This window comes from Haliaeetus leucocephalus, unplaced genomic scaffold (genome assembly GCF_000737465.1).
Source record: "Haliaeetus leucocephalus isolate CR32 unplaced genomic scaffold, Haliaeetus_leucocephalus-4.0 Scaffold871, whole genome shotgun sequence".
Taxonomy (NCBI): domain Eukaryota; kingdom Metazoa; phylum Chordata; class Aves; order Accipitriformes; family Accipitridae; genus Haliaeetus; species Haliaeetus leucocephalus.
In genome coordinates this window covers 4535196-4560168 of record NW_010973307.1, presented here as the reverse complement: position 1 = coordinate 4560168, position 24973 = coordinate 4535196, and the positions used below count along the sequence as shown (strand labels likewise).

General features: G+C 55.3%; 1 protein-coding gene across 1 annotated transcript in view; it reads right to left on the bottom strand.

Moving 5' to 3' along the window:
- EFR3B (EFR3 homolog B (S. cerevisiae)) overlaps positions 1 to 21187 on the bottom strand; it is a 30209-nt gene extending 9022 nt beyond the window's left edge. The window contains exons 1-10 of the mRNA XM_010583177.1: positions 21094 to 21187; positions 17743 to 17819; positions 16531 to 16658; positions 12711 to 12861; positions 7155 to 7276; positions 4464 to 4613; positions 3074 to 3208; positions 2635 to 2713; positions 1139 to 1274; positions 446 to 607 (exon numbers count right to left, since the gene is read on the bottom strand). Of these exons, the coding sequence (XP_010581479.1) occupies positions 446 to 607; positions 1139 to 1274; positions 2635 to 2713; positions 3074 to 3208; positions 4464 to 4613; positions 7155 to 7276; positions 12711 to 12861; positions 16531 to 16658; positions 17743 to 17819; positions 21094 to 21187 (1234 nt within the window). The remainder of the gene's footprint in view (positions 1 to 445; positions 608 to 1138; positions 1275 to 2634; positions 2714 to 3073; positions 3209 to 4463; positions 4614 to 7154; positions 7277 to 12710; positions 12862 to 16530; positions 16659 to 17742; positions 17820 to 21093) is intronic.
- Positions 21188 to 24973: the final 3786 nt, after the last annotated feature.

Here is a 24973-nt window from a genome sequence, read left to right as displayed (position 1 = left end):
GCTTTACCTTCAGGGCGACTCGAGACCTGCCAAAACGCCTCCCAGGTGGGGCAGCCCCAGGCCGAGGCAGGGTGAGGCTGAGAGATGCCAACCCCTGCCTCTACCCCTTCGTTTTTTGGGGCTGGTGCATCCTTATCCTCAGCGGCTGCGGCAGGCTGCCGCCTGCCCTCTTTCCCTCCTCTCCTTCCCTTCCTCGGGGTCTCCTACCCAGGGAGAAACACGACTCTGCCCGCACACAGCAGCTCTGCCGGGGATGGCCGGGGTTGCAATGCCACCTGCCGATAACCCGCCACCACGCTTGCAGCCACGCTGCAACAGATAAACCTCATTTCCCATTGCCGCTTTTAGGGTGAGGGTGACTTCGTTTCACCCCAGATAATCCCGTAGAGGCACAAGGCAGAAACCCACCAGCGCAGCCTGCGCCGGGCACGGCGGGACACCTCACCTATGGTTTTAATGACGGCCTCCTGGAACATCCTCTCCTCGTGCTCCTTGATGATCTTGGTGCTGACGCCGGCAGCGCAGTCGTAGCTCCCCGTCAGCGCGTAGTCGATGCTGAGCCGCAGCTGCCTCAGCAGGGTGTTAAACACCTCCAAAACCGTGGGGCCTGGGGGGGGGAGAAGAGGGAGACGGTGGAGCATCGCCGGAGGAGAGCAGCAGCTTTCCCCGTGGAGATGGAGGCTGTAGTTTCCCACAGGACAATGTGGTTTGTGCATCCCATCACCCCATAAACAGGTTGAAAACAGTTTAGCCAGACACAGAGTGACTTTTAGCCCCCGCCAGCTTCCCCGGTCAAGACAGGAGACAAATGTCCTCCCAGGAGCACCGTCAGCTCAGCATATTCACAGCAAGCCCCTGAAAATCCCTTTGCCCCCTGTCACAAAGGCAAAGGCTGGCATTGTATTCAGCCCTCCAGGTTTAGGTCGCTGCACATGGGCATGGGTGTTGTGCTTGGGAGCACTGAAATGGCACAGAAGAGATCCCAAGCACCCATGGATGCTCCGGACTGGATCCCTCACCACCAGCTCACACCTGGGCGCACGCCAGAGCCCAGCCCAAACGTCTGGCACCTCTTCACCATTCCCACCGCAATAAAAGGGCGAAGAGATGGATGGAGAGGATAAGTTTATTCACTTACCAACAGATCCGGAGGCTGCGATCACTGCTGCCTCCGAGAGGACTTCCACGATACCTGCGCGCACGGTGGCCGCGCTCTTGCTGTTGGCATCCAGGTGCCCCAGGAGCTGCTGGATGACGAGATGGGAGTGCTGCGGCTGGGAAGAGAGCATGAACGTCAGCACGGGTGCTGCATGCACGAGGTGACAGCCCGTTTCTGTAACCCACACGGCTACCAGGGACAAATCCTGCACGTGTGCCCAGCTGCACTGAGTCCCTGCCCGGCTCTTTCCAAGACAGCTCCAGATGCAAAATGAGAGGAGGCACCTGGAGGAAGCCTGTTTTACATGACTGAGCAAAAGCTTGGAGCAATTTGCACGGGAAAAACGATCTAAAGAGCTGTACAGATGTAAGGAAATTGTGAAAATTAATCCTGGGGATTTCAGGGAGAAAAGATTCGATTTTTGCCAGGGTTTCCCAAAGACATCTATACTTCAAAAGGGTCCTGCTGAGTTATTGTGACCTGACGCTTCCAATATGCATTAACAGGATTTTATAAAATCTAGTAGCACTGTAAAGGGTTTTAGTCAGTTTACAGGATTAAAAACAAGAAACGAGAGCAGGGGGCAGAGATCTGCTTTTCACTGTAAGAGTTCTCCAAGCAGAGCTGTGGCTTGGCTAAACCCAAAAGCAAAGCAAACTTCCAAAGGGGTGAAGTGGGGCAGCAGGTCTGGGACAGCCTCAGCAGAGTGGGAGCAGGGTGGGAAGGCAGCACCATGCCCAACAGCATGCAGGGACCCATGCAAACAGAGCTTCATTGAGATCCACATGGAAAAAGAAAGGATGGACCTCTTCCCATCACTTTGGGGTTTACCTAAACTGCATTTCCATAGCCCCCAGTGAGAAGGGAAGAGGCTGGCAGGGTCTGTCTCCGAGAATCCCCATGTCTAAGGATGGGGATGCTGGGCTGCAGGTGCTGTCGCGATGCCTGGTTTGTCCAGGGCACGTTTCACCCCAGACAGCGTGGGGATGAGAAGCTTGGGTTGATTTACACAGCAACGATCTGGAAAGAGGCAGCTTTCCATGGAAGCCCAACTGCTTCCTTTGGAGTGTTTCACAGCATGCTGCTAGCCCGTCTGATTCAGCAGGGCTTTGCTTTTCGCTGAGAGGGAGGGAATCGCTCCCGGGACTGAGATACAAGCTCCATGAGCAGCATCCTAAAACACGTACGGCTGGCGCACAGCCAGGTTAACTAACACGTATCAGCCATTTCCCCACATACCCATGGGGCCCCCAGCCCACGCTGCCATACACCCGGGCTGCACCTGTCTCCAGCCTATTTTGGGGCATGTTTGGTGGCCGAGCTCATTGCAAGCGCTCGGACTCGGCGCCGCCGGGATGCGGCAATGCGGCGGCGGCTCTGACTCAGCCCAGGCGTGGAGGCAGACACGGATGCTCCCAAGCATGCACATGCATCCCCAACCGGTGCCGCCAGCCAGAGTCCCGCCAGCTCCCCACCTGGATTGAGTACATGATGATCCTGAAGCAGCAAGTGGCAAAGATCTTCGGCTCCCAGAGTGAGTGGTTATCCAGGTGGCTGGGAAAGAGATGGAAATGGAGATGAAAGTAACTGTTGTTCCCACAAACCCTGCAGGGGTGCAAAGCAGCAGCAAGTGCCAGGGACAGCCAGAAGCAGCAGGAACCAAATGCTGCAGGCAAGGGCAGGGACACAAACTCCTCTCCCGGGTGACTTTTCTCAGCGACAGCTATCTATTCCATGCTATATTCCTCGTTGCATCCAAAAATGAGAGCTCAGCCTGAAACCAAGTTCCCATCTCCAGCGCCGTGCCGAGGGGAGCCAGAGGAGCCTATGCCTTTGCGCCAGCTCTGGCCCGCATTAGCTGTTTCCCCGTGCCTCAGTTTCCTTTGTGCCAAAAATGAGGGATGCACAACTTACATGAGTACGGGTTTGATGGCGTTCTTGATGTTGCCGTATGCTGCTCGGCCCAGCAGCTCCCGCAGGCACCTCTCTGCCAGCTCCGTAGGACTCTCCTTCTCCTTCTCGGTGGCTTGCAGCGGGGAGGGGGAGCGGCTGTGAAAGCAGAGGAGGGCGATGAGAGCGGCGTTGAGTGTGTGGCAGCAGTGGGGGAGAAGAGGCACAGAACCCGGCCAGGGAGGGTTGGAGCAAAATGGTTTTGGCATCTGCCCGCACCCCGTGCTGCGCAGGGCCGTGGGCTACCCCTCACACAGCCCACAGCCACCCCACAGCAGTCAAACGTCACCCTGCCAGGCAGCTCCATCCCAGTAGAGCCCAGGGATAAAGCGCTGCTGGATTTGAGCCAGATCAGAGAGCAAGCACGGGTGCACGGATTGCAGAGGAGGGGGACGTGCCAGGATGGCCCCGCTTGCAGCACCAGCCTGTGCCAGGCAGCAGGGACAGCCCCTGCGTCCCCGGGACTGGGATGACGATCACGGTGCTCGGTGCTGGAGGGGAAGGGATCCCATCAGTGAGGATGCAGCACATAACGTCCTCCCAGGGTGAACACAGCTTCCAAGGGGAGGAAGAGCAAAGCAGTCACAGCCCGGCACAAGTCACCCTGAACACGCACACCCCAGAGGAGATCCATCCCTTTTTTCCACACTTGGGCTTGTTTGGCATCACACAAACACCATGAATGCTTTTATCACCTTGATGCTTCAGTTTACAAGAAAAAGGGAAAAGGCATCTGGTCAGAAGCCAGCTTCCCAGGGCTGCCACATCTCTCTTAACCTTCAAAAGGAAAATCCCAGAAGGAATTCAGGCCTGCTTCTCTGCTCTGCTCTTCTCAGCTAAGCATCTCCCCTTCAAACACCCAGCTGGTGGCAAGCACACAGCCAGCAGGGGGTTACACTGGAAGAATGGAGGGTCAGTGAGCAAAGACATATTTCGGTTCCTGAGATTCCTCTTGCCTGCCTTTAAAATAACTGCTTCGGTAGTGTTTAAGCAGGAATCCCTCACAGAGGTCAACCCACTGAATGGGCAGCTCAGAGCCTTTGCAAACAGCATGCCTTAACTGCAGCGACAGTGCAGAGAGCGCTCTGCTCCACGGGAGCCTCGGTGCCCTGCAGTGGCCAAGATAGCAATAACTTTCACAGCACCGGGTGACGTGCAGAGCTCCTGCCACCTGCAGCATCCTTCAGTGAGATACTCACAGGGTCTCCCCTCTAGCCACTGGCCGCATTTTTCACGAGCTGCAGGCACAAATCAGCCTGCAATGCCTCTGCCTTGCAAAACCTTGGCAAAAGCAGTCCCAGGGCCCTGAAGCTGCTGGTGGAGCAGATAGGTCACGGCAGCAGCAAGCACTCACCTTTCAGCCTCCTCTACATGCTGTAAGTTGAAGAGCAGTGAGGGCACGATTTTATCCATGTGCTGTGGGTCCCAGATGTTGGCTTGGAGTTCGTCGTTCACCGTCTTCCTCACCACTCCTTGCAGGCCTTTAATGCCAGACATCCGGATCCTAGGGAACAAATTGACCCCAAAATGCTACATATCTATATAGCATACGTTATTTTACATTTATATACAGATATATATATACGGATGAAGCTGTGCAGGAAGTTGGAGAGAAGACACTGACTTCTGCACTGCTGGAGGGGTTCGTGCAGCTGATGCCCCAGTTGTAGAATCATAGAATCATAGAATGGTTTGTGTTGGAAGGGACCTTAAAGGTCATCTAGTCCAACACCCTGCCATGAGCAGGGACATCTGCAACTAGACCAGGTTGCTCAGAGCCCCTTTCCTCACAGCAGAGGTGTTCCAGCCCTTGGATCATTTTTGTGTCCCTCCTCTGGACCCGCTCCAACAGGTCCATGTCTGTCCTGTGCTGAGGACCCCAGAGCTGGACGCAGGACTCCCGGTGGGGTCTCACCCGATCGGAGCAGAGGGGCAGAATCCCCTCCCTCGACCTGCTGGCCACGCTGCTTGGGATGCAGCCCAGGACACGGTTGGCTTTCTGGGCTGCGACAGCACATTGCCAGCTCATGTCCAGTTTTTCATCCATCAGTAGCCCAAATCCTTTTCTCAGGGCTGCTCTCAATCCCAGCTCCAGGCCTGGTATACCCCAAGGCAATCCTACTGCCTCGCATCCCCGAGAGACATGGCTTCCTGCAGCCCAACAGATGCGAGCGGGAAAGGCTCTGAACCAGCTAAAAATCATCCTGGCAGCAGCAGCCAGCTCCCATCCACCGTCTTTCCCAGGAGGCCGCAGGGCAAGCAGCAGCCGCACATCTCCACGGCACGCACTAGCCAAGATGGAGAGGTGGCACTGGCAAGCCTGGGCTCTCTGAAGAATTGATTTTGGCTCTAGCAAGTCTCCGTTCTCTGGCTGTGGCACGCATGGAGGGTTTTCCCATTTCTCCCGTTCCCAGCAGCTGCAGAGCTGAGTTGCACCCACGGGGATGCTGGATGCTAGGGAAGCCTAGGTGCTTTTTGACACCTGCGTCCCTTTGGGTCCGAAAATCCTGACTCTGCTCTAGTTAATAAAGTCATCAATAAAAATTTCCCTACACAGCAGGATTCCCAGGTCTGAAACCAGCCCCTCAACACCCACTGTTAATGCCTGAGAAAGACAGTACATGCTTATCTGCAGAAATAAATGCATTAAATAACCGGCTCTGAGGTGTCCCTAACACTTTCTGCAGATCTGATCAAGGCAATAACCTGACCGAGACACAATTCTTGAGGAATGAGCTTTGAGCGGGACCAAGGGCCCAGGAAAACAGTGCACTCCTTTTTAATTACAGGAGCTGCAGAATTTCTCTCTTCCAGTCTCCATGCAATTTAGCCAGCATCACCAGTGCCCTGAAGGTCAAGTGAAAATAATGAGCCTTCGACATTATTTCCTTATTAAGGAAGAAAACCCCTGTGAGTCTGCAGAGTTAAAAGGAGGCAAGCCTGGTCCTTGGAGACAAGCCTCCACAAGCAGTGGCGAACCTCAGGGCTTCACCCACCCGCAAGACAACCGGTCCCTGGTACAGCAGCTCCGGGAACAGCACCAACACGATGTGCTCTAATGCTGCCTGACATCTGGGCTCTACTTAAAACTTGTCTCTGGCAGCAGTGGCCTCCTGCCCAGAGCCACAGGTGCTATGCCATCAGTGCCTCACAGGGCCATTTCAAGTGCCGGGTCTTTTTAAATACACCACTGACAGGCCTGGCCTTGGCAGCAGTAAACAACATTAATCTGTCTGTTTTAGTCGTAATTAATCCCCCCGGGGTACATTTCCCATCACGGCAAAGCAAGTCAGTCCTCAACGCTGTCTAGAGAGACGTAACCGCCCTTAAATGTGGAAAATAACAGACCACGTGGCTGCAGGAGGCAGTTTTTGAGTCAACATTCATTCTGCTAAGAGTGGGGGATCTCTTCCCATCCTCACCATCCTTCCTTTTGGGGTCTGGATAACTTCCTTACCTCCTGCTCCGAGCTCCGGCTGTCCGCGGGCTGTGGCCCTGGAGCAAAGATGATAAATGCTTAAAGATGCACTGAGGCAGCCCTGTGACGGGCAAACTGCAGGTGTTACCTGCTCACATTTTGGCCATAGAAAAGAAGCTGGAAGCCCGAGGGCACGTTTGTCCCTTGTCCTGTCACCAGCTGTGGTCAGAGTGAGCACAGGTGCCCAGCTCTCAGAACAGCAAATGCAAACCAACTTCTCTCATACACGTGTAATGCCGCACACAATATCCCACACAGCAACAGAGGTTGGACGTGAGCTGCACTGTGTTTTCTAGGCTCCTGTTTCATCCTCCCATACAGTCAAGGGTTTAATGCTTGGAAAATAAGGGAGGGTAGAGAACAGCAGCCTGAGCGCACCCAGCTCTGGGGAATCACTGAGCATCTCCATCACAGCACAAAGCAGTCAATCCGTGCAGCCCACATCCAACCTGTCCCCAAAAGCAGGCACCTCCCTGGGAAAGGCAGAGGCTGGGGGCACAGGGAAGCCCCCCCAGGACGTCTTCTCAGAGCCATCGGGGCCAGGGACATCCCGCTCGCAGCACTCACTTCGTCCGGATGTCGAGGTCGTCGTGGCTGGAGTGGCACATCTCACTGAAGCGGGAGACAAAGAAGTCGTAGCTGCGGTGGTAAGATGGGGTGTCCTCTTCGATGTTGGCAAACTTCACGAACTGGGAGAGAGGAAAGAGGGCGTCAGCTCAGAGGGCATGGCAAAAATATTCTTAGAATTCTGCTCCAAACCAGCAAACATTCGTGGGCTTCAGCAGTGTGACACAGGGCTCTTCACTACAGCAGCTCAGCGTGTGCTCGGGATGACAAGTCAGGCTGCCCAGCTGCACCCAGGACTTGGGGTCCCCAAGCGGGAACCTGCCACCGCGCAGCCCCACCGAGCTCCAGCAGCACCCAGGCCTGGCTGCAGATGCTGCAAACCTCACCGCAACCCCTAGAGAACCCTGTAAAGGGCATTTAGGGGTGCAATGAGGCTCTGAGTTAGGGATCCCTAATATGCAGCACACACTCGTAACAGGATAAATTTGCCCCCAGCTTCTTTCCATCCTCCCAGACAGCACAAAACCCAGCCAACATTTCCCAAACACTGCTGCAGGGGTGAAAACAGCCTTGGAAATGCCAGTGGAGAAACCAACTGCAAGCAGCTTCTTAACAACATCCCAGATCTCACCCGCAGCACCCAGCAGCACGAGGTCCCATTGCTCCCTTCCAGCATGGCCACGCCAACAGGCGTGGAGCTTGCCAGAAATGCCAGCTGACCAGCAGATCTGGCTTTTAAGCTTTCAGGGACAGAATTAAGGAAGAAGAAAGGATAAACATGTTTTCAAGCTTTCCTCTGAATTCCAGAGCCTATTCATGAAAAGATGGGAACAAAGGGTCGGGCAGGAAGGGGGAACCTTAACTCATCCAGTCACGCTGACAGGGGGAGCTTTAAAAAAGAAAAAATATATGAAACCTCAATAGCACAAAAGCTGCCACAAAATCCAAGGCATCAGCTTCTGGCTGGAACATACAGAGCATTCAGCCTGTATCCATGCAACAGTGCCCGGTGCTGTGAACGGACGAGGTTTATCCTTGGCCTGAGACAAGCATCGTGCCAGCGAGTCCCTGTGCTTTATCATCCTACTCAGAGCAAATCATAAGCAGCTGCTTGCCAAGACTTTGGGCAGAGAAAGCTGCTGGCTGCTTTTATGCTCCCGTGCTGCATCTGCTTCAGCATGCTGGGACAGCTGAGGGCATTTGCATGGGCATGCAATGAAGGGAGAGGATGCTCCCTGTCCAAGCAATCCCCAAAACCACCCCAGCTGCTAACTGCTAGCCAGCAACACTGGGAGAGCAACGAAGCGGTGCCGATGCCGGTGCAGCCCCATTGCTTACGACAGCATGGCACGAAGCTCTGCGGTCGCACTGAGCAATCCCACATCACTCAGGCAAGCTGTCCTGGGCCAAGGCATCAGGACTACTAGGTTCCTCTTCCAGCTGGGAGAACCTAACCTACCTCCACGGGGTTACCTGTCCACCTGGCATTTCGTAGGGTGCTCAGCACCCTCTGGAGATGCCATGCTGCACGGGAGCTCCTTCTTTACCCCAACCCTCTCTGCAGGCTTTTCTCACTTCTCGCTTTCTGCATTTGCTAGCATCCAGCCCTGCCAGGACAGCAGCAGGCAAATGACCCACCGGTGCCCCTCCGCTGCTGGCAAAGCCAGTCCGCCCGTCCCAGCGCATCACACAGGCGCTGATTAGCATGCACTCGCTGCGCCGGGCTATTAATAACGTCAGCTGCAAAAGCTGGCTCTGTGCAAGGAAAGGAGCCGGCTCAGCCCTGCCAAGAACTGCTCCCAGAGTGCAGGGACTGGCTCCAACTGATAAACTCCTCTTACTCACCAGAAAAATGCAGGGCTGTTATATAAGGAACCTCTGTACCAGGCAGCTCACAAAGTAGTTTTTTTAAGCTTATGACAACTCCACGTGTAACCGTAGGCAAGGGCAGGATTCAGAGTGAAGAGCAGTAATGGGGCTCCCTGAGGCAGCTCTGGAAGAGCTGTCCCAGGCATCCCATGGCCAAGAAGCATCGTGAAATAAAAGAAGGAAACGGCTTCTCCGCAGCCAGTACCTGCAGGTATCAATCCTACACCCGTGCCAATGACAGCAGCTCGTTTCGTGCCATCGGGCAACCAAACAGGACCACCTCATCAGCGCTCCTTATTCTGAAGCTGTGGAGGCCCAGGGGATGCCAGCCCACCCACCCACGCCAGCAGCGCTCGCGGTTCAGCTCTCTGCCCCGGGGGCGCCTTCCCCGGGCGGCTGCCAGGCACAGCGAGCCCTGCTCACCTCTGTCCTCAGGGGACAGACATCCTCGCATGGTGCCACCATGCCCAGTGACACTGGATGCGGCACAGTGTTTGCATCTGCCAACAGCTGGAGGCAGCTGCCTGCCCTCTCTGCACCCATTTTTCACCTGCAGCCTACAGCAGAGCCCGAACTTGTAAAAAGCAGCCAAGAACAGAGAAAAATCAGCCTGAAAGCCTCTCCTTCTTCCATCTATGGGACATTTTTAGGACTCTGCCGCTTGCTCACAGACTATTTCATTCTTCCAAGATTTCGCTGCCCCTACAAGAGTGCTACACCATGCAGCAATTAGGGGAGATACCCACGCGGGTCCTGCTGCCAACCTGTGCCCAATGGCAAAAAGCAGCACCAGGACACATGGAAATGACCCAGCAAGAGCTGGGCCAGCAGGAAAGGAGGCATCAATCCTTCAGGGAAAGTGACTTATTTTCACCAATGGGCACCGCGTCCCAGTCGAAAACTGCTCTGCAGCTTCACGCCATATTTCCACTGAGAAAACAGTTTAAAACATTGAAATGCAACACTATTTCTGCTGTGGTTTGAAGGGGTGCGGGGCTGGGCAGCTCAGGGCTCCTGTGCTTGAAGCCGACAAGCTCCAACTGAAACATGGCTGGGACGAGCAGGGAGCAAGCGCAGGGGGAATGCGAGGAGTGTGGCTGCCTTGGAGAAGCAAAACAACGGCTGGCAAGGGATAACGCTGCCACCTATAAATACATCAGACATAAATACATTAGCAGATGAACATCAAGGTGGGGGAAGAGCTGTTTAAATGAAAGATCAGTGTTGGTTCAAGGAAAAATAAAATAGGAATGACATCGAGCTGGAAATTAGATGGTTCCTACCCAAAGCGGGGAGGTTGCCCAGCAGCCTCCTAACAAGGATGAGAAACCAAAGTGGATTTAAGCTGCAGCTCCATATGTTCACCCCAGGGATTATCGGATGGGGTTATAGCGATCACGGGATGGTGGATTTTCGCTGCCGCCTCCAGCTCCGTGGCTGTGGAGCACAGCGGGCTGGTTGGGATCAGCCCCTCCGCAGCGCAACACCTTGGCTCTGTGTGAGGAGGGAGATGTGTTTCAGGCGAGATTTCACACCGCGGAGAATGACTCACTTGGAGCAGGTTTCTATAAACAACCTCCTCCCGCCTTTGCCATCAGCTCCGTTATTGTGAAGATTGCTTGAGACAGCACCCTCTAATTAAGCACGAGCCTGAGGCACATTCCTCATTAGCAGATATAGGAAGAAGTGTCTCATTATCATCGCTCACTTTTCTATAAAAGCCCACAAGTTTTCTGTGCTATGTGCCCTCTGAATACCGCCATGCTGGAGAGGGCAAAAAACCCCAAAGCATCACTAAACCATCATTCCTGATCTGGACTCCTCATTGAAACACCTGCTCCTGGTTCCTGACTGCAGTGACAGCAGCACTAAGGAAACACCTATCCATGGTCCAGGACCATCTCTCCTCTCCACAGGTGCCTGAACACGGGAGGTTTGCAGACTGGAAACATGAGGCAGGGCTCTGTCTCGCCTTGACCCAGTGCCTCCCACTTGAGGATGTCCGTGTTGGGGCTGGTACGCTGAAGCCTCTGCTGTGGCATCGTGAGCCCCTGCAGCAAGGGCTGTCCCCTCCCCAGCTCCATGCCAGCAGCTCCCATTGAGGCACAGCTCCATGCCATGTTCCAGTGGATTTAGGGCTCTGCTCAGGCACCAAGAACCTGAGGAGTGTCCAGAGAGCAGCCAGGAATAGGGAGATGCTGGCTGAGTTGAGCTTTAAACCCTACCTCCACCCCAGGTCCCTCTGGACCCTGGGACAACCCCAGCATTTCCTGAACAGCTCAGGGGCTGGGCAAGGGGATATTGCATGTGTTTGCAGGCAGGGCTGCACTGCAACATAGGGTGTTTTCTTAGTAAGAGATCCAGCTGCTTGCCACTGGGACGGATCCAGGCAGCTCTGGCACGTCTCAAGAGGTTTGGACAGCAAGTGGAAGTGGCATCTCTCTGGTCTCCCATGGAGCTTGGGCCACCCTTGGGCAGAGGGACGTGGGTGCTGCCTGGAGACCCTGCTCCCATTGCAAGGGGCTTTCCCAGGCAGCCCCTGCAGCATATCCGAGGCTTCCAGCAGCATCACCACACCAAAATGCTACGGTAAGCTGTTGTCAGCAGCAGGTTTCAACTGAGGCATCAATCCTCCCTCTTCTCCAAGGGCTGTGGATTAATAGGTTTGCCAATGGGCAGCTCACATCGCTTTCAGCTGGGAGCAATTAGCTGCAAGGGAGAACGGGGCGTGAAAGGTCTACACTCGGCTGCCCGTGCCTCGGCGGAAGCATTTACAACCCCGTGTCCATGACCGTGCTGGTTCCTGGAGGAGAGAAGCATCGCAGGATGCAGTGCTACCCTGTCCAGGAGGCGTCAGCAGAAGCATTAACACCGTCCCTCTCCGCATCGCACACGGCAGAGAATTAAAGCTTAGAGCTGAGCTCTCTATGCATTTCCCAGGTGCTTGAGAGAGCATCTACCCAGTTCACCCTCCTGTCTGCAGGATGATCATCTCCATCTAAATCCCCTCTTAGAAAGAAGCAAGGACAGATGCTGCTTGTCCAAGCCAAGCTACTGGGCACCGGCAGAGCCCTCGCAAGCGTGGGTGTTAGGTACACCCAGTGTTCCCAGTAAAAAACAGCAGAAAGGCCATGCATAAGTGGCTGCTGGCTGCCAGTCAGGATCAGCAGTTTGGATGCCGGGAGGATGTCACCTTCGTTCATCTGTGCTTCTCCTTTCCCCTTATTTTATGTCTGTGACCGACACATCCCCAGTCCAGCTAAGCCATTTACTGCAAGCAGCAGCTCTGTTTAAGCCAGCCCTTTTCTGAATACAAATAGCTCCCAAAATCCATGCGGATCACCTCCTAAGTTAGTCTATTGTCCGAAACTGCTGACAGCCTTCATGTCCTCAGGCTCATTTAGGAAAAGCTGAATTCAAGAGAGGGAAGGCATGGCAGCAGAGATCAGAGACCAGCGACTGGTCACAGACAGCAAACAGCAGGGACAGTGCACGGGCAGCACAGCCAGGGTCTCAGAAACCTCACGCATGGCAGGACACACGAGAGGGGACACCATAAATCCTCCCCTGCAGCTCTCCCCGTCCTTTCCCAACAAGATTTCCAGAGACGCAGGGGTGACAGGCAGGGTGGAAAGCAGAGGACAGGGTCAACAGGCTGCTGCCACCTCCCAGTGCTCTCCTACTCACCGAGTTGGTCCCCAGGATCTGCAGGTTGGGCTTCTCTGACTCCAGCAGCTTCGCCACCATCTTCAGGAAGCTCTCCACGAAGAGGTTGATGCTCTGGCAGTGGCAGGCCATGAGGAGCTGGTCCAGTGCCTCCATGGCGATACACACGTACCTGGGAGTGGGCAGAGGCCAGGGTCACTCCCCGACAGCAGCATGGGCCTGCAGCCATCCCTCCTCTTCCTCCCCTCTCCCAAACCACCTGGGTGCCCACCAGCAAAATGCCAACCTCCTGCCCTGGCCAACCCAAGGAGAAAAATTTTTACACTCAGAATACCCTTGGGATATTTTTAGATGGTGTGGGCTGCTCCCCAGCAAAGACCCAGCTGCCCCAGGACCCAGGCTGCCAGCAACACCTTGCATCTCCCCCCGCACCGTTTGTGGCTTCCCTTGCCCTGAACTGGTCTTTGCATCCCGTGAGAGAGCACTGGGCTTTGTACAGGGTGGGCTCAGCATCACAGGCAACCGTTCTTGCAGACCCAGCTGGTCCTGGCCAGGGAGGAGGGACAGGATGAGAACACAGAATTAGACTGATGTGCTCCAGAAAAGCCGTGCTTAGATACACAATAAAGCAACCCTGCAAAGCATATTCACATCACCCCAGAGCTCCCGGGGTGAGCAGGGTTTCCTCCAGAAGTGCGCAGACCAGGATGCAGCACTGCCCACGCCAGGATTACCTCGTCCCTGATCCCTCCAGGGACGGGATTCTGCTACTCAGTATTGGCTCTGCATGCTGAAGAGGGACAGGGGAAGCCCAGAACCTGATTCAAACACAGCAGCACGAGGGGACGCACCCGTCACGGGTCCCTGGGCCATGCAGAGGGCTTCCCTGAGCACAGCGCATCCCTTCTCCATCCCTCCCAAGCAGGCTGAGCTCACCCACAGACGACCCTCTGGCAGCTGGCTTCGCTGCAAGCTGCCACAGTGCATCTTCCAGGCTATTTATTAAACCAGTCCTGTGACACTCCTGCTTCTGATGGGAAGCTGGAAAACCTTGTGCCCAGCAATGAGTCCCAATCAGGTGCCCATTACAGAGGTGGCCAGCTCATTATGCTGCAACTGAAGAATTTGTTGGGTGTTGCTTCATATCTCCAAGATACATTGGACCAGTTGCTCGGGCTGGCTCTGCCGAAGTCTGTTCACAGGCTGGTCCTGCGGTGCTTTCTGCATTGACAGCATCTGGTTTGTTACCAACGCGGTGGCCGGAGCCCCTGGGTGGCCTGCTTGTGCAATGACCACGCTGACCTCCAGTTGCTGGTTGCCCACTGTGTGCATAAAGCCTAGCGAAGAAGCAATCCCCAGCCTCCGACTACTCTGAGCAGACATTTATTCCAGCTGGAGTTGCCCAAAATACACAAAAAACTGAAATGGTGATTGCACTGAGTCTGACAGCTCCAGCTCTTCTTGCAGGACCTCTGAGGTATCCAAACACCTGACATGGACCTGGGACCTGGACACTGGTAACAAAACAAACTTTACAGCTCCTTACCACCTTCCTTTGACTCCTGCTCTCCGTGCAGCTGTGAATCTGTATCGCAGCAGCTCACATCAAGCCCAGAATCTGCCACAGCCAAAAGCAGGAGGTGGCAAGCACAGATCTCTTTGCACTGAGCGCATTCCTCCTTTAACCTCCATTTTTCAAGCTCCTTGCACGGCCAGATTTGCAGCCTGGGTGGCATACAGCAGCCACCAGCTTGTGCTGCAAGAGGGAAACCTGAAAGCACCAAGCTGGCCAGCAGCGAGGCAGGCAGGAGCTGCCCATCTACTTGTGCCAGCCCTGCCTGCACGTTAAAAGGGAGCTGGGGAGGCAACTGCCCTCTCGGGGAGAAAAAGGTGTCTGATAAACCCTGGACTTCCAGGTTCCAGTTGGTAAAACACAGCAAGATCGATCCCTTCTTCTGAGGACCCAGAACTGTTGAAATCTGGCTCCAGTCTTGAGTAGATTCTCTGGTGTGCTGTAACGTGGTTGAGCTCAGACTGCAGCCTGTACTTCAGACACCATTACAGCTCTTCCAGATACCGCGAAAATAAGAAGCCAACTATTCCTGGATCTGTGAAGCTCCAACCCATCTGTCAAACTGGGTTAAAACTGGTCCAGAGGGTAAAATGATATGAAGAGGTGACCAATGACCAGCATGAAGCATCAAGCTCCTTTCTCGTAGGAAACAAGGGTAAAAACAATTTCCTGTGGCCCAATATTATTGCAACAGCATGGCTTCTTTTTTGGGGACAACTGGACACAGGCCACCAAGAGGCAAAAGGGACACTTGTGGAGTTGTTACCTCGGACCTACCCCAACCATCCTCTTACAGATGGTGGGCTGCATCTCTGCAAACTCAAACAAGAGCACTTTCTCCTTTCAGCAATAAAAGTAACAAAAAGATGACACTCAACAGGCCTGAAATCAAGGCTATCTTCATCTTACACGCAGGAGACAGGAACCTACATGCTCAGCCACTCTTTCAAAGCCCGGCTGTGTGTCTGCAGCGGGGCAAATCCTTCTGCTCCAGCCAACACTGACCTACAAAAGAAAGGTTGATCCAAACCGATTTAAGGCATTTCAAAGTTAGACCTTGAAAATCAGCTAGTGCTCCAACCCAATTACGTGCCTATATGCACAGGCGGTGGAGGAAGGAATATATTCCCCCCTCCACCCAGTGAGGCTTGTCATTAGATGTCAAAAAAATCTTTGAAAGCCTTTCTTTTCCCAACATAGCAAGCAGAGCCTGTTAACAGCCGCTTAACCACAGAACATCAGGCAGAGCTTTGAATGTCCTGTCACTCCCGATGACGGGTGATGCAGATGAGGCTTTGAAGGTTTTTCAACTTTAACACTTCTTAGGCAGGCTGCTGGCTTCTCTTCCCCCAGGATAAGAGGCAGACTGAAGTTCGCACCACGAAGCTGAGCTGTGTTTGTCTGCCGCGGCTTTGTTCAGGAGACAACAAGAATCAATCCAGGAACTATTTCAAAGGGAAGGAGCCCTGCCATGCTCCCCCAGCATTTCTAATCAGGGCAGTCAGCTATTTTCAGGTGGGTGCTGCTCTCCTTGCAGTAAACATGGCAAAGCGTTGCTGGAAGCGATGCGGGAAGGGAAGACGAAGGGATGGGGCCCTGCCAGGACCACACAGGTAAGTCGGACAGAGCAAACACAGCAGTCCCCATCCAGCCCAACGCATCCCCATCATGTGGTCTCTGGAAAAGCGTCAGAGCGCTGCCCCTAATCCTTGCTCCCACTTCTGCCACGTCACCATAACTCAATAGTGATGTGCATGGGGTACAACACACCCCAGCTTGTCACGAATAACTCCCAGCAAGCTGCAGCCAAGGCCACCCTGTTTAGCTGCTTGCCCACACCTAGTTAGACTTCCATCTGGCTCTGGAAGAGCCACGGTAGGCTTTCAAAAGCCAGGAGGTTGCCACAGGCTCCTGATGATGGTCTGGAGGGATGATGGCAGTCCTGCTGCTGCGGTCAAACACCAGACACACGCAGACTCCTCAAGCATGGACAGCATGATGCCAGGGAAATGCTACATGGCTCCCAGCTTGCCTGGTCCCTTGCAACTTTGCAAGGAGTTTGCACATCCCTGCATGCTCCCATGTCTCACTTTCGGAGGCAGAACATGCTCAGGTCTCTGCAGCAGGCTCATAGCTTCAGGACACCTTGCAGCGTGCAGGAGCTGTGTGCCCCACACATTCTCCCCCTTCTCTGATCCCGGGCTACTGTCTAGTGGTCCATCGTTATGCCAGTCACTGGGGTGGCTGAAACAGCCTCCCAGTCCTTACCCATATCGATGCCGGCTCACATCTCGGATTAGCCGCTCGGAGAGGTAGGCACCGATGCGATCCAGCTTCTCTGGGGCAGACAGAGCGTAAAATGTCAGCTTCTCCATGTTGGTCTTCACCAGACCATCCTGAAAGACAGCAGTGCAGGGTGTCACAGCCTCACACCCAGAACCGGCAAACATCATAAGCATCTCTGCAGCAAACCTTGGCAGCAATACCAGAGGTCTGGAGCACACCAGTCCCATCCCAGTGCTTCCCCACACCTTGTACACAAAGGAAGGCAAATGAGGATTGCATTTAGCCTAGCTGAGGGCTCTCTGATGCACCACAGCCAGGGGTGACCCCAGTGCAAGCCTCCATTGAGCACCCCACATTGTAAATACAATGAGAACCATTTGCCAGCCCCTAGCCATGCCCCAGCACCGAGGGGGACAGGGGCAGACAGGGACATCAACACCTCCACACTACTGAGGCCAAACAACACAAGCGTGCCAAGCTGCCAGCCCCAATCCCCCGCAGCCTGGAAAACTGCGGTGCTTCCTCCTCTCCGCATAGCTCAGCAGCAGCCTCCTCTCTTGTTCAGCTTTGCTGCCAGCGCCATGACAAAACAGGCGCTCACCGCCTCCCTGGGTAATCCCAGCCCTGCTACCCCCAGCCGGGAACCCCTCTTCCACTGCCTTCGCATCTCAGCTGTGAGAAGTAGACAAAGAGACCGGATTTGGGATGCTCCAGGAGCAGCTGGCAGGGCATCCCCCATCTCTAATTCAGCGAGGCAGCAAGCAGGGAACCAGCTTCCCCACATCCTGGAATCATAAGCAGCTTTTGAGCTTGAAAGCCTGGCTGAGGCCTCAAGAGACCCCCACTCTTAGAAGCTGCTTTCCTTATCCTGCAAAGAGAAGGATGTACGCCTTCAGGTCCTGTCCCCCATCCTCCCATCCATCCGTCTTCAGCATCTTCCCGGCACCTTTGGGAAAGGAAGCCTGTCCCTCCAGGCCGATGTGGCTGGAGGAGCTGCTTTTGTATTTCTGCTCACAAACGGGCTTTAAAGGAAAATCCAACCCTCCAGGCACGGTGGAATGGAGTCAAAGCATCGCCCGCCTCCCAGGAGCCATTTCTGGGCAGGTTACTCAGCATCCCTGCAACCTGAGCTGCAGGAGAGCCGCAACACGGTGCAGCATGGAGCTTCGGCACGTGAAGCAGTGCCTCGTTTACCTCTGGGTCCTCGGGGAAGATGTTGTCGACGAGTCTTTTGTAGCGAGGACGCAGGGCACCGCAGCAGCCGCACACACCTGGAAGAGAGAAGACAGAGCCAGTCAGCAGGGACAAAATCCTCAGCTCCAGGGCAAAGCCCTGTGTGGAGGTGCCTTTGGTGGAAAACATATCCTTGGATTCAGTGGGGAAGCCCAAGAAGAGGACACGGCACCAAGCTGACAACATCCCAGAGTTTTTGCAGGCAAAAAAAAACAAGGGAAGAAAACCACAGCTGAGAGGCAGGGAACTGGCTGGTGACCAGCATCATTTGACGTAGGACTGCAGGGTTATCTGCTTTTCTCACCCAAGAAAACAGCCCCCAGAGACCAAGATGTCCAAAGTTCCCCTAAATCTGTGCCTTTCTCTCTCTCAAGATCCTCTTTTGCATCTCCTCAGACCAAGACCTCTTTCCTCCAACCACTCACCCGAGGACACACTGCTTACACCCTGCCCCACGCTCCCCATGGAGCCGGCAGCGATAAAGAGAGCACGGACTGCTGGAGACAGCAAGAGAGAAAAAGAAGAGAAAGCATCTTATAAAGGCTGTGAAAGGAAAATGCATTTTCCCATTTGTAGCCCCAAAGCTGAGCTGTTGAGCAACACCAAAACCACCTTCGATTGCCCCCCTACCTTTGGGCTGCTGGACCAAGGAGGGCACCAAGCGACCTGGTGTTCTGCAGGACACCGACACAACCATACCCACCCTCTCTTTTTGAGGGGCCTCAGCAGGTTGTCCCTGATGCACAAGCTGTGCCCCATGCAGCCTCTCCGAGAGCCAAAACCCCTCGCAGCGGCAACTCCACAGGCAGGCATCAGCCTCATCCCAACTCAGAGCAAAGCAATTAGCCCTAGCTGCTAAATATCCCAAACGTGGCTGCGATCCCCTGCTCTGCTTTTGGGGAGCTGCCGAGGGAGGAAGGGATCGTTTGCAACCTGGATATTTCTCCCTGTGCCATATCCTCTTTCTCAGGGCTGCAGCACACGCTCCGCAGCAGCCAGGGACCCCTCCGTCTTCGGCTGGGGGACGGCCGGCGTTCCAGGTGGGCTCTCGAGCATCCATCGTGCTCCCACACGCACCAAGCACGGGGACGGCTGCAGCACCAGAGAGTTCAGCATCCGTGGGCAATGCCACCCCGATGCATGCCCCTGCGTAAAGCTGTACCAGCGCTGCCCTGCCTACCAGCCACTGATGAATATCTGCAGTTTGTTTATTTAAAAAAGGGGAAAAAAAAAAAAAAAAAAAGAGATTGCCAGAGGCGCTACCGTCCCCAGTGCCGCTCTGAGGGCTTTGCACGCCAGCATTCCCCGGCTCCCGCACAATGCATTTTTTCCCCGGGGCCTGGCGTTACTCGGACACTGCACCCCATGGAGGAGACCGGTGTCAGCCACCCCAAAGCACCAGCCTTTGCGAGCCCGGGGAAGCGTGAGTAATTCGGGGCTGCTTTTTGGCAACCGCCGCCGAGAAGCAGAAGCTGGGGGGACAAAGGCTGCGCCGGTGGGAGCCGGCGACCTCTCCCGCTGGAACACATGAGCTCACGCCTGCCCGCGCCAGCTCCCGGCGCTGGCACGGCTCGCTTCCCGCCATCTCCTCGCTCGCTTCCCGAGCGCTTCGCCTCCGACGGCCGGCGCTCGCGGCGGGGGAGGCAGCCCACCCCACCTGAAAGCTGTCGCTTGCTTTGGGGTCCCCTTTGGCGTCCCCAGGCCCACCGTTCCCAGCAACGCTGCGGTGGCAAAGAGCTCCTTCCACCTCTCGCTCTCTCCCTGCAAACCCCCCCGCACCTTCCCACTATCCAATATTTTATTTCTAAGTCTCCTGTCTGCTGCCCTCCCTCCTCCCTTCTCAGCTGCCTTCGATCGATTTTGCTCTTTTTCCAAAGTACCTTTAATCTGTCCTCTTAATAAATTCTCATTTGCCATTCACACAAACGAGCGTCTGATGATCTCCTGAATCCTCTTAATAAATTCCCCTTGCCCCGGACAGCCGAGGCAGCGTGACTTATCCCAACTTGCCAGGCCACGCATCCCTGCCGACGTCTCAGCACGGGCCATGAGCTCTCCCTGTAAAATAGCTGGAGAGTTTCCCTGTAAGCGAACCCATTGGCCAAGAAGCCAGGTCCCCTCCACCTCCTGCAGCCTCCTCGGCAATTCTCTCACCTCCAGAAATGTGACTTTAGAGTATTTTCAGGATTAATGCACATTCCTAGCCCTGGGAAAGGAGCAAAGAGACCAGCCGTGTTCCCAATCCACCACCCTCATCCTGATGAATGAAACCGAAGAGCAGACGCAGCACGGATCCCATCAATAATAACTGCATAATTAAATCTAATGCCTTCCTTCTCACCTAACACAACCTCTTCTTCCAGAAGCAGGAGATTTTTAAGGCCTCACCTAAAGAAAGCAGCAGCGGGAGACAGACAAAGACCCAAAGTGCCTGCCAGGAGAGGGGACCAGGCGACCCATCAGTCCCACGGGGCAGGAGGATGAAGATGGTCCGGACGGGGAAGGCAGGAAGGTTGCTCAACCCAAAGCCACGTCAGGCCACCGGCGGGCAGGATCCCACCATGGCCCAGCAGAAGGACAGGCCCTCCTACAGCGCGGTGTCTCTGGGGGACTCTCTGATGTCTCGTGAGAGGGCTGAGCTCCCTGCAGCAGGGCACTGAAAGGGTCTCTCTTACTCTGCTTACGTGAAACCAAGAGAAACTTTCCTGCCCCAAACCCCTGCCGTCTGTCGGTTTTGCCCAGCCCAGACATATACAGGCACAGACAGGGAGACCATAAATCCTTAAAAAAGCAGAGTAAAAATGACACAGACCTTGAAGAAAGAGGAAGATTTTCTCTTGTTTTACTTCCCCCCCTCCAAGGGCTCTCCAGAGAGCAACAAACCCAAGCCTGGTCCTGACGCCAGGGCTGAAATCAGCCCCGTGTTTGGTCTATACGGGACCCCCCAGACCCTCGCAGCACCAAACCCTAACGCCGGGGCTAGCAACAACCCCCCAACGAGGGTCTCAGACAGACGTTCCTTCTTCCAGACACCAGTTTCCTTTAGCACCCACCACGCCGACCCCATGCACCTTGTACCCTCGCACCAGCACCGCAGCCACGGCTCGAGCCCCGAGCAAGGCGCCGACAGGCAGCATCCTGCCGCGAGGACAAAACCCTGCAGCCGCAATGCACTCCTCCGGTCCAGGCTGGCACAAGGGATTTAAAAAATAGAAAGATGACACCGAAGGTCATCGGCAGCCAGAGCGGCTTCCCCCTCCCAGGAGATCCAAAGCCAGCATCCCAGGGAAAAGCAAAGTGGGGAGAAGGTACCTGCTCCGGCCACGTGCAGCATCTCCCAGGAGCAGGCAGGGCCAGCAGCACAGAGCCGCAGAGCGGGGCCGAGAGCCCACGTTGTCAAAGCCATCACGTTCGGAGCAAACCGGGGGGCTCGGGGTGCCGGGTATCGCTCTCTTCCTCGCCAAGCAGTAGCCGGTGCCGGCCCAGCGGCAGCATCGCTGCAGGGGGATGCTCAGCCGAGCGGGGAGCAGCCGTTTAAATAAATAAGGGAGCTTTCAGCACGGCTGCTGAGTCACCGAGGCGGCTCTGATGGCAGCTGGGAACGGTGCTGGCTTTGCTCTGCCGGCGTCTGCACCGGTACGCGGGGGCGGCTGGGGAGCTGGGCATTTCGGAGGGCCCCGAAGCGGGGGACAGGGGCGATTTTTCAAGGTCCCTTGAGCCCAAAGCTCTCCCGTTTGGCACATGAAGCATTGCTCGTTTGTGGGCAGCGCTAACAAGGGGGGGGGAGGCTCGGCGGGTCGGAGCTGACACCCCGAAACAGCACCCAGGGATGTGACAGACACACAAGCGTGGACCCGCACGGTGCGTCACGCTCTCCTCCTGCTGGCAGCCCGCCACTGTGGGAACCAAGGACGTGGATTTTCTTAAAGATCAGGTAAAGCGAGGCACGGAGAAACGTGACTCAACCCTCTCCCTATGGAGGGAATAAGGTGGGAAACCCAGGAGCAGCATCAGCTCCCGCGGCTACCCATGATACGTGTGTCACCTCCGTCTTGCACCCACCTGGGGCACCCCAGTGGCATTTATTTTATCGGGCTCTTCACCGCCGCGGCTGAGAGTGAATCTGCGCTCTCGCCGGGGGGCAAAGTGAGCCAAAAGGGCCTTTTGCTTTGATAGCTCAGCTCCAAGAAAGTCAATCTAATTGGGGATAATTACAGTCTTTCAGTCCCAGCGACTGCGGCTTGCTAGCGTAACCCCCACTTAGCTGCTCTGATGCCGGCATGAGCCCCGAGGCTTTCGGATAAACTCATTGCATGCGATTCCAGGAGCGGGGTTCACTGGTACCAGCTGTAACTGGGGTTGTTGGGATCGAGTACGGCCAGCTGAGAATGGGACACAGGCCCAGCTCACCTCCCGAAATGACCACGCACTCTCCCACCAGTGCTCTGACCTTGAGCCTTTCCTTGTTAATCCCCTCCCCTCTCCCCATTTTAATGGCATCCTGGCAATAAGCACGGCTGGAAAACCTTATGGCCATACTATTCGAGGCCTGGAATTTACTTAATAAGGGCACTCCAACTGATTGCAAATAAATCTTAATTAAATCACACAAAATCCCTCATTAAACCTAATATCCCATGAAGGTCGCTCTCTTAACCCCAAGCAAAAACACCGTCCTGAAGGTAGGGGTTGTACCACCAGCCCAGCGCTGTCTTCCCCCGAGCCCCACACTGAACCAGAGACCTTTCCCTAATCTGTTTAGCAAAAGCTCTTTTATGCAGCCGATGTGAGAGTCTCCTTCATACCCACCCTCTGACTCCCTCAGCACTTTGGCACCTGGTGGGTGAGCCTGCCTGGGTAAAAGGATGAAATCTTCCTGCTACGCTTTAGAAATGTCACTGAGCAATATTCAAGTTGGCCTGGCAATCCATCAATCCTATTTTCCATCCCCCCCAGCATGGGCAAGGGGATGCAGCGAGGAGCCCCAGGCCATGGGAAGGAGGAAAAAAAAACATCAGGAAAGGCAAGAAACAAGCAATGCTGGCAGCGAGAAGGGACAGACTCTGTGCTGCAAGGGATGGCGGGCACTGAAAGAGATGTAGGGCACTGCTTGCAGACCCCCTCCTCCCCAAAAGCCATTCCCAGGGGAAAGCCTGCAGCCATAAGCAAGCACGGCTGTGAGCTCCCCTGAGGGAAAGGCTTGCTCAGGCGCTCCTCTGAGCTTCTGCCACCAATTTAAGAGGCAGGAAAACCTACACTAAAAATCCAGCTTCTGTGCCAGCAAGCCCCCATTTGCCTCCGCACCCCCACGGAGCCAGGGCAGATCCCAATGTAAATCAGCACAGCCCCACGGGCCAGCAGTGGTGTAAAGCAAGCCAGTAAATCTCTCCCTAATCGTGTTTAAGAGAGCCAAACGCACTGGGCACCGATTAAAACCGCTGCCCAACGCCCTCCTCGCAGGGTGCCATGCTGGGAACAGGGTGCAGACTGCAAGGTGCCCCGTGCCCTGGCAGGGGGAGGCAACAGCAGCCCCCACGCTGGGAGGGGAGGCAGATCGAGCAGTTCAGATCAGCCCGGTGCAAAGACGAGCTGTTGGAATAGAGAAGCCATGAAAAGATGGGGGACCTCGGGTGGTTGCATTAGACCTCTACCACCTTTAGGGGGGGAGGAAGAAGCGGGGAGGTGGCCAAATCCAGCTCGCCCCTGCAGCTCTGCAATTCAGAGCAATGTCTTGATGTTAATTAATAGTTCCTGACCTTCCTGAACTGTTCGGGCGCCACGGCTTGTTCCCTTTGCCGCTCGTTAATCACTGCTCATCCAAGTGTCCTTCCATAAGAGCATCTGCAAAGGGGGTGTTATAAAAGCTGACAGCTCATCTGCGAGCAGAGACGCTTTTGAGGACGCTGCAGAAGACCCAAACTTCCAAGGGCAGCACAAGCCAGCGCTGATCACAGGGAGCCACTTCTCTTGACGCCGGCACGAAGGGACAGAGAAATATTTCGAGGCACAGACAGCGAAACATTTCGAGGCACCAACAGCAAAGGAAGAGCAGACGCCTGGGACTGGCGAGCCAAGGCTGCTCCTGACAGGACGTATTTCTCTTGTCGCTGAGCGGGATGGACAGGAGCATGCCGGAGATGGAAACGCTCTCCCAGACATCGCCCGCAGCCCGCTCAGAGCCGTCGGCGCAAAGCCTTTTAGCTCAGCAATTAAATTCGCAGCTTCCCCCTGGCACTCCTCCACGCGCCGCTCTCGCCTCGCTTCCACCGACGCAGCCGGGGCTCGTCGGGGCAGACACCGCAGCCGGGGGGGCAAAGCAGCTCCACGCAGAGCCCCAGCGTACGACCCTGTGCCTGGGCTCCCCCAGCCCGTGCGGGGACCCCCCCAAACAGGAGCTGCTCCAGAGGCCAAATCCACGCTGGTGCCAGCTTGTCTGAATCCCACCTGAATTTGCCCAAACACGCTCCCTCCCATCTCCCCCCCCTTCCAAATGCCGACAGCTCGAGGCATGCGGGCATCAAATCCAGCTTTAAAAACTCCGTGGCGAGCGGTGGGACATAAATCAGCCCCGCTGCCAGCTTACACCAGCGATGGATTTGGCCCTCCATTATTTACACTTCAGTGCTCGGCCGAGCCTGCCACTCCGACACCGCAGCGCGCGCGCAAAGCTTCAACAGCAGCCAGATTAATTAATATTTCACAGCGGTGATTAGACTCGGGCATTAAGACCACACCAGCCCTTTTGCATGCAGGGGAAACCACCCATTAAGGGTAGAGCTGCGCACCGGGAGGTTTGCATTACGTACCTGGCACGCCGGCAGTGCCAGTTCGAGGGCAGAAGAAGGGGAGTTAAGCGCCTTAATGGGTGCCTGGTTTCATCACACAACCCGTGGCAGAGGGAAAAGCTGGGGGGAGGAAAGAGCTTAAACAGCAGGAAATTCACTCAAACTCCGGCCTCGACGCAGCTCCTCAATGCGAGACGTTCACCAGTTGTCGCGTGGACGTGGTGTGTCTGGTCCGGACCACGTAGGTGGGGAAGCTCCGACGGAGGCTGAGGGTCCACCCAGCATCAGGGCCAGCCTCTGAAACCTGCTTAATTAAGAGCCAGGTTCATTTTGCAAGCCCAGGGCCTTGCCCCACGCAGCGCAGAGCCGGATGCGAAGGAATGGCCAAGGACACAGGAAGGCTTGCA